This window comes from Drosophila arizonae, chromosome 5 (genome assembly GCF_054131065.1).
Source record: "Drosophila arizonae isolate 15081-1271.41 chromosome 5, UAZ_ARI_1.0, whole genome shotgun sequence".
NCBI lineage: Eukaryota > Metazoa > Arthropoda > Insecta > Diptera > Drosophilidae > Drosophila > Drosophila arizonae.
The window spans coordinates 18,601,666-18,616,377 of record NC_142925.1 but is presented as its reverse complement, the minus strand read 5'-3'; the positions used below and the strand labels follow the sequence as shown (position 1 = coordinate 18,616,377).

The 14,712-nt window shown below is 38.5% G+C and overlaps 1 protein-coding gene across 6 annotated transcripts in view; it reads right to left on the bottom strand.

Moving 5' to 3' along the window:
* The window catches only part of side-VIII (sidestep VIII), an 89,219-nt gene that overhangs the window by 17,803 nt on the left and 56,704 nt on the right, over positions 1–14,712 (bottom strand). For all 6 annotated transcript variants that reach the window (XM_089469373.1, XM_089469370.1, XM_089469371.1 and 3 more), the window contains 8 exons: positions 13,201–13,333; positions 8,825–9,030; positions 6,318–6,431; positions 5,389–5,598; positions 5,114–5,265; positions 3,422–3,566; positions 2,032–2,162; positions 324–483 (listed from right to left, as the gene is read on the bottom strand). In XM_089469373.1, coding sequence (XP_089325499.1) covers positions 324–483; positions 2,032–2,162; positions 3,422–3,566; positions 5,114–5,265; positions 5,389–5,598; positions 6,318–6,431; positions 8,825–9,030; positions 13,201–13,333 — 1,251 coding nt within the window. The remainder of the gene's footprint in view (positions 1–323; positions 484–2,031; positions 2,163–3,421; positions 3,567–5,113; positions 5,266–5,388; positions 5,599–6,317; positions 6,432–8,824; positions 9,031–13,200; positions 13,334–14,712) is intronic.

Here is a 14,712-nt window from a genome sequence, read left to right as displayed (position 1 = left end):
GTCTTTTCGGGCATTGCAAATTCACAAATTTAATCAATTTCGATCTTGTTATTTAATATTTATTAGGCAATTGTGCTGCCTGGGCTTTCATTGGCATACGAACGACAGCTGCTGAATGTGTGAGCGTCTGTCCGTTGTGTCTGTCTGTCTGCTGCAACATGTTGCATGTTAATTGGCTGAGCAGAGCTAATGAAAGCAGCTGCCATGTCTGAGCCTGTGTCAGCATTTGTTTACAAATTGCAGCTATTGAAATATGCATTTAGCCGAATACGTTTCTCTATAGGCATTGTCAGGATATTCAGATAGACTCCTCGACTACTCACAGCGAATGTCCAGCTGAACGGGATTGCTCTCGCCGTCGCCCTCGCGGTTGCTGCCAACGCAGGTGTAGATGCCCGTTCTGGCCCGGCTCGCGTTCTGCAGCACTAGACTTTGATTGGCCACGACGATGCCCTCGGCGGGATTATTCTCCAGTATGGCGCCCTGCAACGAAATCGAGGAGCCAAATAAATACAAGTTGACGTTCAATTCCACAATTTATTGGGTTAAATTCAATTTGACGATAACGGCGCATTGAAATAAATTTAATTTGAGGCTAATAACACTTTCATGTTGGCTGGCGTAGATGGCCCGCGGCACCATGACGGGCGGCCCTCGATGTAGCCATGTTGACTAGCTGGGCGTGGCTGCATAATTTACGGCCCTGCCTGCATAAATTGTTAAGTGCTTTTGCAGCTAAATAATTCAATAATAAATTGTATAAATTCCTATATAACATGTGCGTGAGTGTGTGCATGTGTGTGTGTGTATGTGTGTAGATTTTTTTCTCGGCGCCCAGCCAGCCCTAAAATATGCAACAATTATGTGGCGCTGCAGTGTGGGCGCCGTTTTTCGATTTGTTGTGTAGCCTCAAGGTAATTTATGTATAGTGAATAATGAAAATAATAACGCACAATAAACGACTTCAATTTTTCGCTGCTCTGGCGCTACGCTTCGCTGCTTAAGCTGGCCCTCGGGCCAAATGCTTAGCATAGCCAAAGCATTAATATCGACGTTGTATTGAATTAGCCATATTGATGGTATATCTAGATATGCATGTTAAACATATGTATATATAAATGTGTATGTACATATGTGTAATTACATGCAACATTTTATGCTGTGCTCGTGTGAATGCTTTAAGAATCTAGCTGATTTATTATTCATTTGCAGTTGAAAGCTAATTGGCTTTATTTCGAATATTTTGAACAGCTGCAGCTAGCAATTATTTAATCTAAGTAAATATTTATATATATAATACTTAATCAATGAACATTTTCCGAATATTTTAAAAGTATTTTGTAAATAAAATTGATTTGATACTTTTAAAGCAAATTTGTTTATCTAGATCTTGCATTCTTGCTCACTTGTTTCTTAAGGAATTTGTAAGTACTTGTATTTATTTATTATAATTTTTCAAAAATTAACTATGTTTTTATTTGAGAAATTTAAGTTGTCAAAATTGTACTATATTTTTATTTGAGAAATTTAACAATTAAAAATAAAATAAATATAAGAAACATGCAAGAAAAAATCATGCATATATCGTATATTTATTTTATTTTTTTTTATTTCAAGCTATTTCATGTATTCCCTTATTTTTGTTTACTTAATAAATTTATTCTTTAAATTTGCATGCCTGAGATTTATTATAAAATTTTATTTCGTATGCTAAACTTATTTATATATTTATATTTACTTAATAATCTTGTTTAATTAATTTTTTAAATTTTTTATTTTAATTTTATTATATTTTTAATATTTTATTTAATTTATTTATTCTTGTTTTATTATTTCTTTATTCTTGTGTTTAATTTTATTATTATTTATTCTATTTACTTTAATTTCTCATTCGCATTTACTTAATTCATTTATTGTTTAAATTATTTTATTTCATTTATTCTATTTGTATAAAAAGTAAGCCTATATCCCAGCATTCACTAATTATAATATCTTTATTTTCAGCTTAATTGCAAGCCGTTTTATACTCACATTATGTCGCCAGCTGACTTTGTAGATCCACGGATTCGACTTGATGTTGCACTCGAAGAAGACATCGACGCCCTCTCGCAGCGTTGCATTCAGCGAGTTCGTGCCCAGCTCCAGGCTGACAACGGGTATATCTACAAGGGCACAGAAATTGGAAGCTTAGTGGATTAGCCCAATGCGCATAAGACATGCAAGAAACCACTTAAAACGATTCGCTGTCAGGGCAACTAAGCGCAAATTACTTAAGCGCCGCGCCACGCCACGCCCACCAGCTGCAAGCAGCGAGCAGCCAGCAGCGAGGCGAACGAGTAAATCATAAAAAGCGTAAAACAAATAAAATACGGCGTAGCACACAAAGGTGTAATTATTTTGTAAGCCTCACAAATTAGGCAATTTAAGTTGTGAAAACTCGTTGCCCCGCCCTCTCCCCTGTGTGCTTGTGCCTCTGCTTGTTGGCAATTAGTCTGGGACCAGGGCGAGGATTTTGTATCTTGTCTATGGAAAGCGGCGAGTGTGGAGCCCAAATGGACAGCGAAGATTTGCTTTATGGGCTGTGCGGGCCTAAACAAGTAAAATCTGAACTTAATTAAATCAAAACTTGGCTGCGGAATGCGCGAATCAATTAAGCTTATTAAGCAATCTATCAAATTGTGCAAACAAGAACAGAGTCAGACCAGCTCAGCCCATCCCAGACCAAAGGGTTGCTCAATGGACCGCAGCTTTCAATATAATGTGAGGCGCATCATAAAAAAATAAGCAAATTTATATATATATTTTTGAAAGGTAAGCAACCAAAGCGCACAGCAAAGGCAAACAGGAAACGGAAGCGGTGCAGTGGCTGTGGTGGTGCTGGTGCTGGTGGTGGTGGTGAGGTGGATTGCCATTTAAATTTTGTGCAAACAGGTCGAAAAACTGTAAAAGCGTAAAGATGGCTTCGCAGTCGGCGTCGCTGCTTGCGGTGTTTGCGGCGGGTTAAAAAGTTTCGCAAGTTTGGCGCAAAGTTTTGCCGGCCGCCGCTGGAAATTAATTTGCCAAACTTGCCACAAGTTGGCACACAAAAAGCGGCAAGAAAATAAAACAAGAACCAACAACAGCCGAAAAAAATTATATATATATAAAATTATAGCCTCTGCCTTTTACAGCATTTTCGGGTGGAAGTATTTAAAGCCGATATCGGCAGAGGTGGCGGCTCTGTGCTGCTTTCCTTTTCATTAAAAGTTGCGGCAAACACATTAAATATTAAGTATACGCCGCCTGCGCTGCGGCATTAGCATTTAAAAGCCTCGCCCAGAGTGACTTTGATGTTGGCTAATAAGCAATCCAACAAGCCAACAAGCTGAAAAGAAATGTAAACGAAACGAAACGAAACGAAAGGAAACGAAATGATACTTACGATAGATGTCCAATTTCCAGCCATCCTCCATGCCCGACTCAGGTATCATGCTCTGCTCAGCGCGGCAGGACAGAAACTTGCCGCGATCGTCGATGGTGGGCGTGAATGTCAGCACCGATGTGGTCATATTACCATCCGGATTGGCCTGCAAAGTCAACGAAATAGCAAAACAGTATTAATGGTCCTTCCACTCCCCTCTCCCTCTCTCTGTGTGTGTGTGCTGTCAAGCGATACAAAGGAGCAGCAGCAGCAGCAGCAGCAGTCGAGGAAGGACAACCCCTCAGCGACGTGCTACGGACAGTTGTTGAGACCAGTCCCTGGTTTTAATTGAAGGCAGCTACGTGACTGCCGTTAAAGTAACTTCAATTACCACAAAGCATGTCCCCAAAAAGAGGGTTGACTTGCGGGGCGACAACAACCCCCAGCTTGGAAATTTGAATGTACGCACCCTATCCACAGCTGTTATGGGGCATGCATAATAGTTGAGCAAAGATGTTTCACTTGGGCTGCGCTCATGCTTGAAAATGCTGCCCCTAATATCGGGATTTACTCAATTTATATTGAAGCTCCACTAAGTCTAAAATACTTCCGTTTAATTTAACTTTTGTTTTTGAATTTACTCATTTATCTATTTATTTTATTCAACTTCTGATTTTTGTTAAAGTAAGATTAAATTTTGAATCATATTGAAGCTGAACTAGAAGTTTAAAATTTCTCTATACAGTTAATGTTTTCTAATAAGTATTTGTGTATATAATAAAAATGTATTTATATATAAAAACATATTTTACAGCTAATATATATTAATATAAATATTTGTCTAATATTTTTAAATTTAAATTTATATTAATCTTTGTTTTGCTTAATATACAATTTTTTTTTTATAGTTTTAATTTTTTGTCAATTACAAAATATATATAAATATATATTATTCTATTTTATTATTTATTTATTTTTTTCAACTAAAATGATATTTTATTTATTAAAATTTTTGATTTTCTGCAGCAAAACGCAGACTTTTTTAATTAGTTTAAATTTGCAATAGGATTTATTTATTTTTTTTGTAACTTTTTTTTATTTTAATTAAATAAATAGTACATTAGATAAATATATAAGAAAATGCCTGCTATATTAAATGATATCTTTAGATTTTCTTCTTCTTTTTGAAAACGTAGTATTTATTTTTTTTTAATTTTTTTTTTCAAATTAAATAATAGTAGATAAATATATAAGAAAATTCCTGATTTATTAATAGCTTTAGATTTTCTTCTTCTTTTTGAAATGTAATTCAAATGATGATGATTTGTTAATTAACTTGTTTATACAAATATTCGTGGAAACTTATTAAAAGAGCTGCTGCTCCTTTGCGCTGCTACTCATATTCTCTAATTGTCTCTATAAATCCACCTCTTCTCACCCATAATACAATTTGCGAGATGCTTTCATATTCTACGCTCTCAATTCCGTTACTTAATGCTTGAGATTTCACAGTTTCTATGAACAGCGTAAAGTGTTCTCGCACATGAAGTTTTAGTGTGCAGTGGGGGAAGCTCTTAATACTCTTGCGTTCGAGTTGAACCCGCTGCCAATTATAGGTGCTTGTGTAGTCGCCTAGCTGTAGCTTTAGTCAGTTTTCAGTACAGTTGGCGGGTCTCAAGGGGTTACAGAGCGCTGCTGCGCTTGGGTACTTACGATTTCGTGCGTATTCTTCATGGGCGTGCTGCCCTTCCACCAGGTAATCGTTGGCGCTGGACGTGAGCCGATGACTACGCAGCTGAGCTGATAAGAGTTCTCCGCCGAAAGCGGACGATTCTCACCCTGCAGCTTGACAATCAGGGGACGCACTGCAGCGCCAGACAATGATAAGAAGAAAAAATTAATTAATTAGCGAGTGAGGGAGGGCATGGGGATGGGGTTGTGTTTGGGGGTGTGGGTGTGTGTGTGTGTGTGTGACGCAACAAACTCACAGTTCATGTCGAGGACGATGCTGCTGATAATTGGCGTTGTCAAATTATTGTTCTCCGCCCGGCACGTCAGCTGCATGTGAAGATTCTTGCGCTTCAGCTTGGCCAGCGTTAGCACATTGCCCACACGTCGCTCCGACAGCGGATGGCCCAGGCCGGAGCTATTGAACATTGTGTTGCCGTGCCACCAGGTAACCCTCGGTTGTGGTCGACCTGCACCAAAGCAGAATAGAAGAGAATTATTGAGTGCAGCTGTATGTGTGTGTGTGCATGTGTGTGTGTGGGTATAAAAGAAGCGGGTCATACGTAGAGCAAGGGCAGACATCTGCTGGTTTTCTGTGCATGTGTGTGTGTCTGTGTGTGTGTCTGTGTGTGTGTGTGTGTGCAACTGATATGTTTGTTATACGGCTTCGGCTTGAGCTGGCCCCATAGCTGCCTGTGCCCTGTCGCCTCCTGCTTAGTTGCTCGCAGCGATTTGGCTGCTGTCTTTGACTGTTTGTTTATGTGCTCACAAGAGCAAGAAGTGCCCCCTATGCTAGCGACTATGTGTGTGTGTGTGTGTGTGTGTGTGTGTGCGAGTGTGCACAAGTGCCTTTCGCTATTTCATTTGTTGTCTTGTTTGGCTTTTAGCAATTTTCAAGTGCTCTCAATGCAATTTGTGTGGGCATTGTTGATGTTCCTTGTGTGCATGTGTGTCTGTCTGTGTGTGTGTGTGTGTGCGTGTTGGCCGCTGGCTCGTGCAGTCGACAGCATTTCAGCAAATGTGAAATTAAATAAAATGCGAAATCTTTGCCAGCATTTTCATGCTCATCAGTTTTAATTGTCAGACACAAAAAGCAGCGTCAACACTTGGCAATATACTCATACGCCTCCTCCTACTCCTTCGCCTCTTCATACTCTGCCGAGCTGTGGCACGTGTGGCTGTTACTTACCGCCAATGGCCACGCACGTGACGTTCACACTGGAGCCCTCATTGTAGGGCCCCAGCGTATGATCCTTGATGGTGGCTCCCTTGCTGTCCAGTATGATGATGGACTCCGGTGGTGCTGTTACAAGTAGAGAGATGATAGTTTAGTGCGAGCCAGACTTTTCGGTAATTGAATGTGTTGAATGGATTAGCAGCAGCAGCAGCAGCAATAACAATTTAAAGACTGACATTTGTTGTTTCCTATTTGATTTCTACTTGAATTTTCACTAATTTCTTTACGTTTTCTATATTACTTTTCAGGTTATCGAAGCATGGAAAGCATCGAGACTGGCTAAGCCATTCAGCAGCAACTGCTGTCCAAATATTAAAGAGCTGCTCTGCACTCTCGACAGGCTGCCAGGTTTAGTCCGGCATACGAGCAGGAGCAGAAGCAGGAGCAGCAGCAGGAGCAGCAGCAGGCGCCGCTTGCAGTTTGCAGGTTGCAAAGTTCAACTCAAAGTCAGCACTTTCTATTTTATTTTATTTTCGCATTTTTTCTGACCACGAGTAGGGCTGCTCGATGGCTTTACGATGCTCTCTGGGCCCGGTCCAAGTCGTGCTGTGTGAAATATCTGGCCGTAAATTTTCGCCAACGTGTTGAGTAAACTTTTAATTTTCGCAAATTCGCTTGTTTTATTTGCCCACTTGCCACTGTTTTGACTTGTTTGGCCGAGAAGCACGCGCCACGCTCCGATTATTCACTGGAAAATATTTTCATTTGCAGCTGGCAGACTGGAGCGTCTATGTATATGTATGCATGGCCATTCCATAATGGTTTAGAGCTTAGCTCAACATATTTGCTGGCAAATTTGCAAAACATGTCCAGGACTTAGTCTGCGGACTTAGCTCTGTCCAAGACCGTCTTCTGGCTCGCCCAGCCCAGCCGCTGTTGACCCGCAGCGTCTTGTTACCGCTCGCATTAGCAGCGGCAAGTTGTCTAAACTGTCCACCCAAGGCTGAGGCAACTTTTAATCTAATACTCGTATCTTCTTTAAAGTTTTTGCCAACCGACGTACAAAGTTCCTAAATCCAGCCATGGTTTTACGCTTCACATGTCACAAACACACGCAGTTACACACACACATACAGACACATACGCACACGCACACATACAATGACAGATGGTGGAGCAGCACACTGCACGCTGAACATGCTCAAGAAGTTTGTAAAACATAACCACGCCCCGTTGGCCAATGCCGCTTAACGCTTCATCTGGCAGCAGCGACGCCAACGCCAACGCCAACGCCAACGGCGACGGCGACGGCGACGCCAACGCAGACAGCAACTATTTACCAACCATAGGTTTTTTTTTTCTCTCTTATTGCCAAGCAAAGACCTGGTCGTATATCTCAGCTAAAAACGCCTTTGGACTCGCATATAAATTTAAATGCGAATTTACAGGCTGTGGCTGTACCTGTTACCGTTAGCCCACACAGGTAGCACGAGTGCCCTTGGAAATGCTTATAGAAGATTAATATATATAAGAAGTAAAAGAGCATTTCCCTTATAGCTGAAACTCTAATAGAGATGAGGTTTCGATTTGTCTTAAGTGGATAAATAAATATTGACACATTTTTCTTTTTTTTTTTTTCGACTCAAGGATAATTAAAGTTAAATTTGATATGTGAAAGGTTTCTTTTGAGTCCGAACGGAATACAAATTGAATTATCTGCAAATGCAATTTACTAGCAAGTTGAGCACATACACACAGATACCTGATAACGAATTTAAGTTGAAAATTCAATTTTGAGGAATTTTCTGGTTTGGTTCCTAGAACTTCAATTTGAGGACTTTAATAAGAAGTATATCAACGTGCTATTATTCATTTGATTTTGCTTTTGCAGTATTTAACTGTAGGAAAAACTAAAAGCTCTTTACAATCTATATTTTATTTTTTTATTTAAAATATTTTTTTTTTTTTTTATATTTAAAGAGAAGGTATATAAATAATAATATAGGCTTGTTGGCTACAATACATATATTAACATAAGCTCATTAAATAATTAATAATTTTATACATTTAATTTATAATATAGCATATTAAATAATTAATACACACATTAAAATTATCTACCAGCGACTTTAATAAAAATATTTAAAGCACTATTTGTATAAAAAAAATTCATTGCAGAAATTGCATAAATTTTCTGCACTTGGCTTAAAGAGCGGATAGAAGCGGCAGGCGAAACTTTTCGCCAAGTTGGCATTTGAAGAGCTGCAAGAGAAGAGCGAAGACCAAAAGGGAGCAAGTGCGAAAAATCGTAGAGAAATTGTTGAAAAACTTGGCAGAGCATACAGTTGGCGTCTTGTTTCGTAACTAATGTGTTTGTTCAAGAGCTGAGTGGTGGCCAGGATATGTCGCCGAGCAAATTAGCTGCTCAATTATGGCATTATGTCAATGCAATTGCTGCTGCTGCTGCTGCTGCTGCTGCAGGCTGGGATCCACTGTGGTGGGGTGAGCTCAGTACTTACTTATGACAGTTAAATTCACTTTGGAGTTGCGTGTGGGGCTCTTCTGGAAGTCGACGCGACAGCGATACTCGCCCGTGTCCTCCTCGGCCGTTGACTTGATGGTCAGCGTGCCGGCACGTCCTTCCACGTGAAAGGAGAGTCGCTCCCGATACGTTTCATCCGACCAGTGCGTGCCCTGCGCAAAGTTCGAGTCGCGTGTGTCCACGCTGCAAGGAAATTCAAAAGGAAAGCAAGTTCCAAATATATCAGAGCGAGTGTAAAAAATAAAATACAAATGAAATAAAGCAAACAAAGAGCAGCATTGAAATTTCCGCTCTAGCCGGAAAGAACAACAAACTTTAAAGCTGCCTCACCTAGCTGCAAACTTTTGTGAACTGTGTAATTGGGTTCTGCAATGAATTAATAATCTCACTTAATGTACACCAATCCCCCCCACTGCCAGAGCCCCTGCCACCAAAGCCGTCTGCTGTAATTTATTGTTTTAGTTTGTAATTGTAGATTATTGATTAATTCCTGTATTTTTTTTTTTTTTTTTTCTCTTCCTCCGCTTTTTGCGGTTGCGGCTGGAGTAGGGGCGCTAAAAAAGTTGCTATATTGAGCTCATTTCTGCGGCCAGTCAATATACTTGAAGTTTTCCTTATTTTTTTTTTCCTCTCTTATTTTCATTCCCAGCTGCCGTGTCAAATATTGGGCCACTGACTTTTCCAAAGTTGAATAACAGATTTCCTATCGAAGTCTGCTTCTGTTTGTTGTTTGCCCAGCCTGATGCCGAATCGAACTTTGGCTCAGCACGTGGCTGACGTAAGCATAGGGGAATTTTATATGTATTATATAAATTGAAGAAACTAATTTATCTGAGTTTTTCATAATCAAGAGGAAAGAAATTTTATTCTATTTAAATGATATTTCGTAAAAAAAAATATATATTAAAAAATAAAAATATCATAAGTTCTGTAACATAAATATTTTTATACATATTCATGATAAACTGTATCTTAATAAAACATATGTTAAATATTTATTTTTATTTATTTATTTATTTATTTTTTTTTTTTTTTTTTTGCAAATTGTTGTCTATTTAATTGAGTATTTTTTTGTTGATATTAATTTAATGGTCAGCAAGTTAATGAGTACAAGTAAATTTTAATTTACTCCTGCACTAGTTTCTCTTTGATTTGGGTTTCATTTTTATATGAAATTTTAAGATCTCTTTTTGACCAAAAATTGGCAATGAAATTGACATTTAAACGCATTTGTTGTTATCACTGAAAGCCAGATGAGAGAAAGAATGAAGATAGAAAGAAAGAAAATTGTATATGAAATGTGGCAATGAACTATGAATGAGTGTAAGGTGGAAGTATGTAGAATGACAGGTGTACAGCATGTGCTGCTTTAGGCCTGTATATGGAAGGAGGAGGAGTATCAAAGGTAAGGGAATAGTGTGCTCTTTGCTTAAAGAGTCTTGAATATCAGTTTACGGAACTTGAAATAATTGCAAAAATATTCAATATACCCATTATACTTATTTTCCACAAAAGTGTATATAATACGAATTTTTAATATATTAATTATTAACAAAATTTAAATTATAGCTGAATAAGCTATTTTTTTAATAAGTTGTTTTTAACAATCACTTTTTGTAATTTTTTAAAATTAAAAATATATATTTGTTGAAATATAGAGCACAGTATGATTGCGTTTTAAGTAGGATAAACAATACCCCAGACTTCAATGTGGGACGAAATATGTATATAGGGCGAATGGTTTTCATAATATTTCATAAAAACGAATAAAAGCGAAAAATATGTAAACTATGGTGAATTAAAGAGTGCTTTATTTTATATTACAAATTTATATATTTATTACTTAAAAAAACTGAACTAAACTTTCTTTTTAAGCTTTAGTTGCCAGTTTAAAATTGAAAGTTAATTGAAGTAGAAATTTAAACAGTTTTTCAGCATATTCTGTTCTCAGCATAAATCAATAAATTGATAAAAAATGCATTAATGACAGAAAATGTGTTGAGAGTAGAATTAGAATACAGGAGTGCTACAAAGACTGCATTATATAAAATTATGATTGTAAAATTTCAGTTCCTGCACAATAATAAGTGAGGACTGTACTGACTGAAATGAAACTCTCTCTGCTTTTCGTGGATGGAATTATGCCTGGGCAATTTGAAAAAATATTCTGATTATTAAACCAGCAGCAATCTATGCATTGATTGACAGCCTGTCAGCGTTTGTCTGTATTTTATTGCATGGCTGTTGTGATTCGCAGACATGTGGCGCAGTGTAGCCGGGCATAATGAGGCAAGGAGCAGAAAGCAAGAGCGGCCGCATGCCGCATGCCGCATATCGTATGCAGCTCGCATGTCAGTTGATTGTAAAATAAAATAGTGCTACGAGCTGGAGTCGAGCTGTGGAATATTGAAATGGCAGCGGCCAGCCTGGGCAGTCGTTGTGCCATGAAGGTAGGCAGGAGTAAATTAAATTTTTTCGACTGAGAGTCCGGCACAACAAAAAGAAGAAGAAGAAGAAGCAGCAAGAATTGGCAATTGGATTGGCAATGGCAATGGCAAATGGCAAGTTTCGTTTTATGATTAATTTACTTGCTGAGTGGTTTTTAATTACAAACAAGAGTTGAAGCGTGGCCTGCAAGTTGGCTCGCCTTGACTGTCGTTACGCAACGCTAATTACTATTTTCGCTCTAGTCATTTGCAAGTCCTTGAAGTGCTGAAGTTCAATTAGTTTCAGCCGCATGTCAATGCCGCGTTGACTGCCTTGCCAGCGAGCCAGTCAGTCAGTGAGGCAGTCAGGCAGCTAGGCAGCTAGGCAGCCGCCTCAACTAGCAATCAGCTAATCAGCGTCTCTGTTCGTGTCTCGGCACCCACACACACACATACATGGGCATACGCACACATTCACACATACGTCCGAACGTCTAACAAATCCAATTAAAGTTTGGCTCCTTTGATGTATGCAGACGTATCTATAAGATACAAGAGGCAAAAGTCTCTTTGCCATCAACTAAGTACAATGCCATAATGTTCGACATGAATAATTGAAAAAGTTTTTCTCTGCTGTAAATGTAACCTTGAGGCTTAGACTCCGCCTGCCCCGCCTGGCCCGTCTGCCCCGTCTGCTCAGTCTGCTCCTCTTTGGCGCAACCCGAAAAACTTTACTCAATTTAGAGGCGCGTCTGAGTCGGTCCGCCTGGCCGCCTGTGTATAATTTTCTAGTTATGCTAATTTAATGGCTGCAGTTGAGCAGCCCCCAAAACATGCAAAAAATTGCTTAATTAGCAGGCATTAAATCAAAATGAAAAAGTGCCACTCTCCCCCAGAGCCACACTCCACATTCACTCAGTCACCTACATCAGCAAAGAAACACCAAACTGACATGTGCAGATTCCCCAGTTTGTCTCTCTGTCTGTCTCTCTGTCTCTCTGTCTGTGGCTGAGTGGGTTGAGCGCGCTCGGCACGCAAAAGTTGCCTGTGGTAATCAATTTTGCTTATTTATGGACCTCCATATGTAGCTATGCGCGTTTCTATGTGTCTGTGTCTGGGTTTGTGTCTGTGTGTGTGTATGTGTGTGCTCTACAAAATATTTGTGGCCTAAACCCAGCTTGCTGCGAAGTCTCTGCGTTTGACACAGCTGCCTGAAGGTTGGAAAAATGTGGTCGATTGATATTTGATAAGGGCAAACTCTCAATACAGCGCATTGTCAGAGCCACAAAATGTAGCTATTGAGCTAGTTATCATTGAATGTGGAGAGATAGGGTACAACTGGCTAAGGATTCGCTGAGAAGTTTTAGTTATTTTTACTTTTTGGTAATCGATAATTATCGATTTTGTAAAGTAAAATAAATAATATATAGATTCTAGCAGTTCCTTAGTCACTGAGAAGATATTCTTAGATTTAGAAAATAGCACGGAAATTAATTATGTATACTCATCTAGTCTGATTTAATATTTGTATCCGTTCAATTCAAATATTATTTAAAAAAAAAAAAAAAAAAAAAAATCATAATTATTTTAAAAATATATCTAAAGCCTAAATCTGAGTTTATGCAAATTATTAGTTTATGTAAATTAATAATTTTTCGATTCCAGCAGGTTCAACACACAGAGTAGTTATTCTTAAAGTAAATAAATAATATAAAAAATAATAATAATTATTAAAATGTAATGTATGTATCTTTAAACTCAAAAAATAAAAAATAAAAATTTTGTAAGCTCGGAACTTTTATCAGTTCCATTAATAATTACTTTAAAATGATATCTTAAATATTTTTAATATATTTAATGTGGGTAAAGAATTTCATATACTTTAATTCACTTTAACTTTTAGGGATTTACTTTTGCTTGAACTCACCTATAGATGGGCGTTTTGAGTCCGACCTTATACCAAATGACCAGAGCCACACGATCCTCGTAAATGGGCGGGGTCACATTGCAGGGCAGTCGTCCCATTGTGCCAATTATGGATTCGGAGAGCACGGGCGGACCTGAAAGCAGCACAACAATAGGGAGAAGCATGATGAGCTGTGACAACAACAAAATGGATAACAAACAAAAAACAAAAAAAGAAAGAATAGAAGAGGAAGAATGGAAAAAACGCGAAAAACAACGGCGAACAGTCTTACAAATGATGCATAATTAGCGTGGGGCATTAGCACTTTGTTATTGGGGCAGGCCAAAGCCGAAGCCGAGGCCAAAGCCGGAACTGGAGCGAACTAGACGAAGCTGGAGCCGTAGCCAAAGCCAAAGCTAAAGATGCCGGAAAATGGCAAGTGGCAAGTGGAAAGTGGAAAGGCAAAGAAAAATGCGGCGATCTTTTACTTAGTGCCACTAATAATGCTATAAATAAAAGACAAAAAGGCACGCAGGCAGTGTGGGCTGTGCCTAGGACCAGAACCAGAACCAGGACCAGAGCCGAGGCCAAAGCTGAGATAAAAGTGATGTAATGGCGGCGACGTCATCTTCATCGCAGTCGCCGCGTTTACATTAAAGTGAAATTAGCGCGCAAATCCTTTTTTTATGCTAATTTTTTTCTGCGCTTAGTTTTAAGGGTTTCTCCTTTCAATTTCTTCCCTTGTCTTTTTTGTTTTCCTTTTTTTCCGTTTTTTTCTTCACGCTTTTAGATTTGTGCCCCGGCGCCAGTTTTTGAGTTATGTTTTCTGGGGTTGGCTTATTTTCCGACTCTTTGGTCTTAACAATTTCCTTACACTTGGCATTTCTGGCTGTGTTATTTTTGGGCTCGCTCTTAAATTTCGCTTGCCATTTCATTAATGCATTTGCCTTTTGTCTGCGGGCGGCGCTTGAGGCGAGAGGGGCTAATTTCCACTAGATGTGAATATAAATATCAATTAAAAGAATATTTCGACGACTTTTCTTTGCGTTTAAGCCAGGCTAAGCCCTCTGTGTGGGCTAATACCAATTGGATTTCAAGTGTTTACAAATTGTTGGCGAGATGCTTGAATTCTGTGTGTTTTAATATCATATTTTCAGGTTTTTGATGGATCCATTATTTAAGGCAAAGGAACGAAAAAATCATTCTATGTTAATTATAAATTATGCAATTATACGGCCAGTGTTTCGTTGTTTTATTTTTTATTTTTTTATTTTGAATTAACTTTTCTAACATTAGGCATAATTTTGTTTTCTGAGCCGCAGCCAAAAAGTTCTTTGGGCAGCCCTTTTTTTCTGGTCAGATCTCTCTCTCTCTCTCTTCTTCTCTCTCTGTCTCTGTCTCTGCTTGTCCCTCATCACTTTTTGTATCTTATTTAAATCACTTGTAAACTAATTTGCATTTCTTAGGCTCGGCAATTTCGTCTTGTTGGCCGGGCAAACAAAGTTATTAAAATTTGTAAAGTATTTTCGCTTG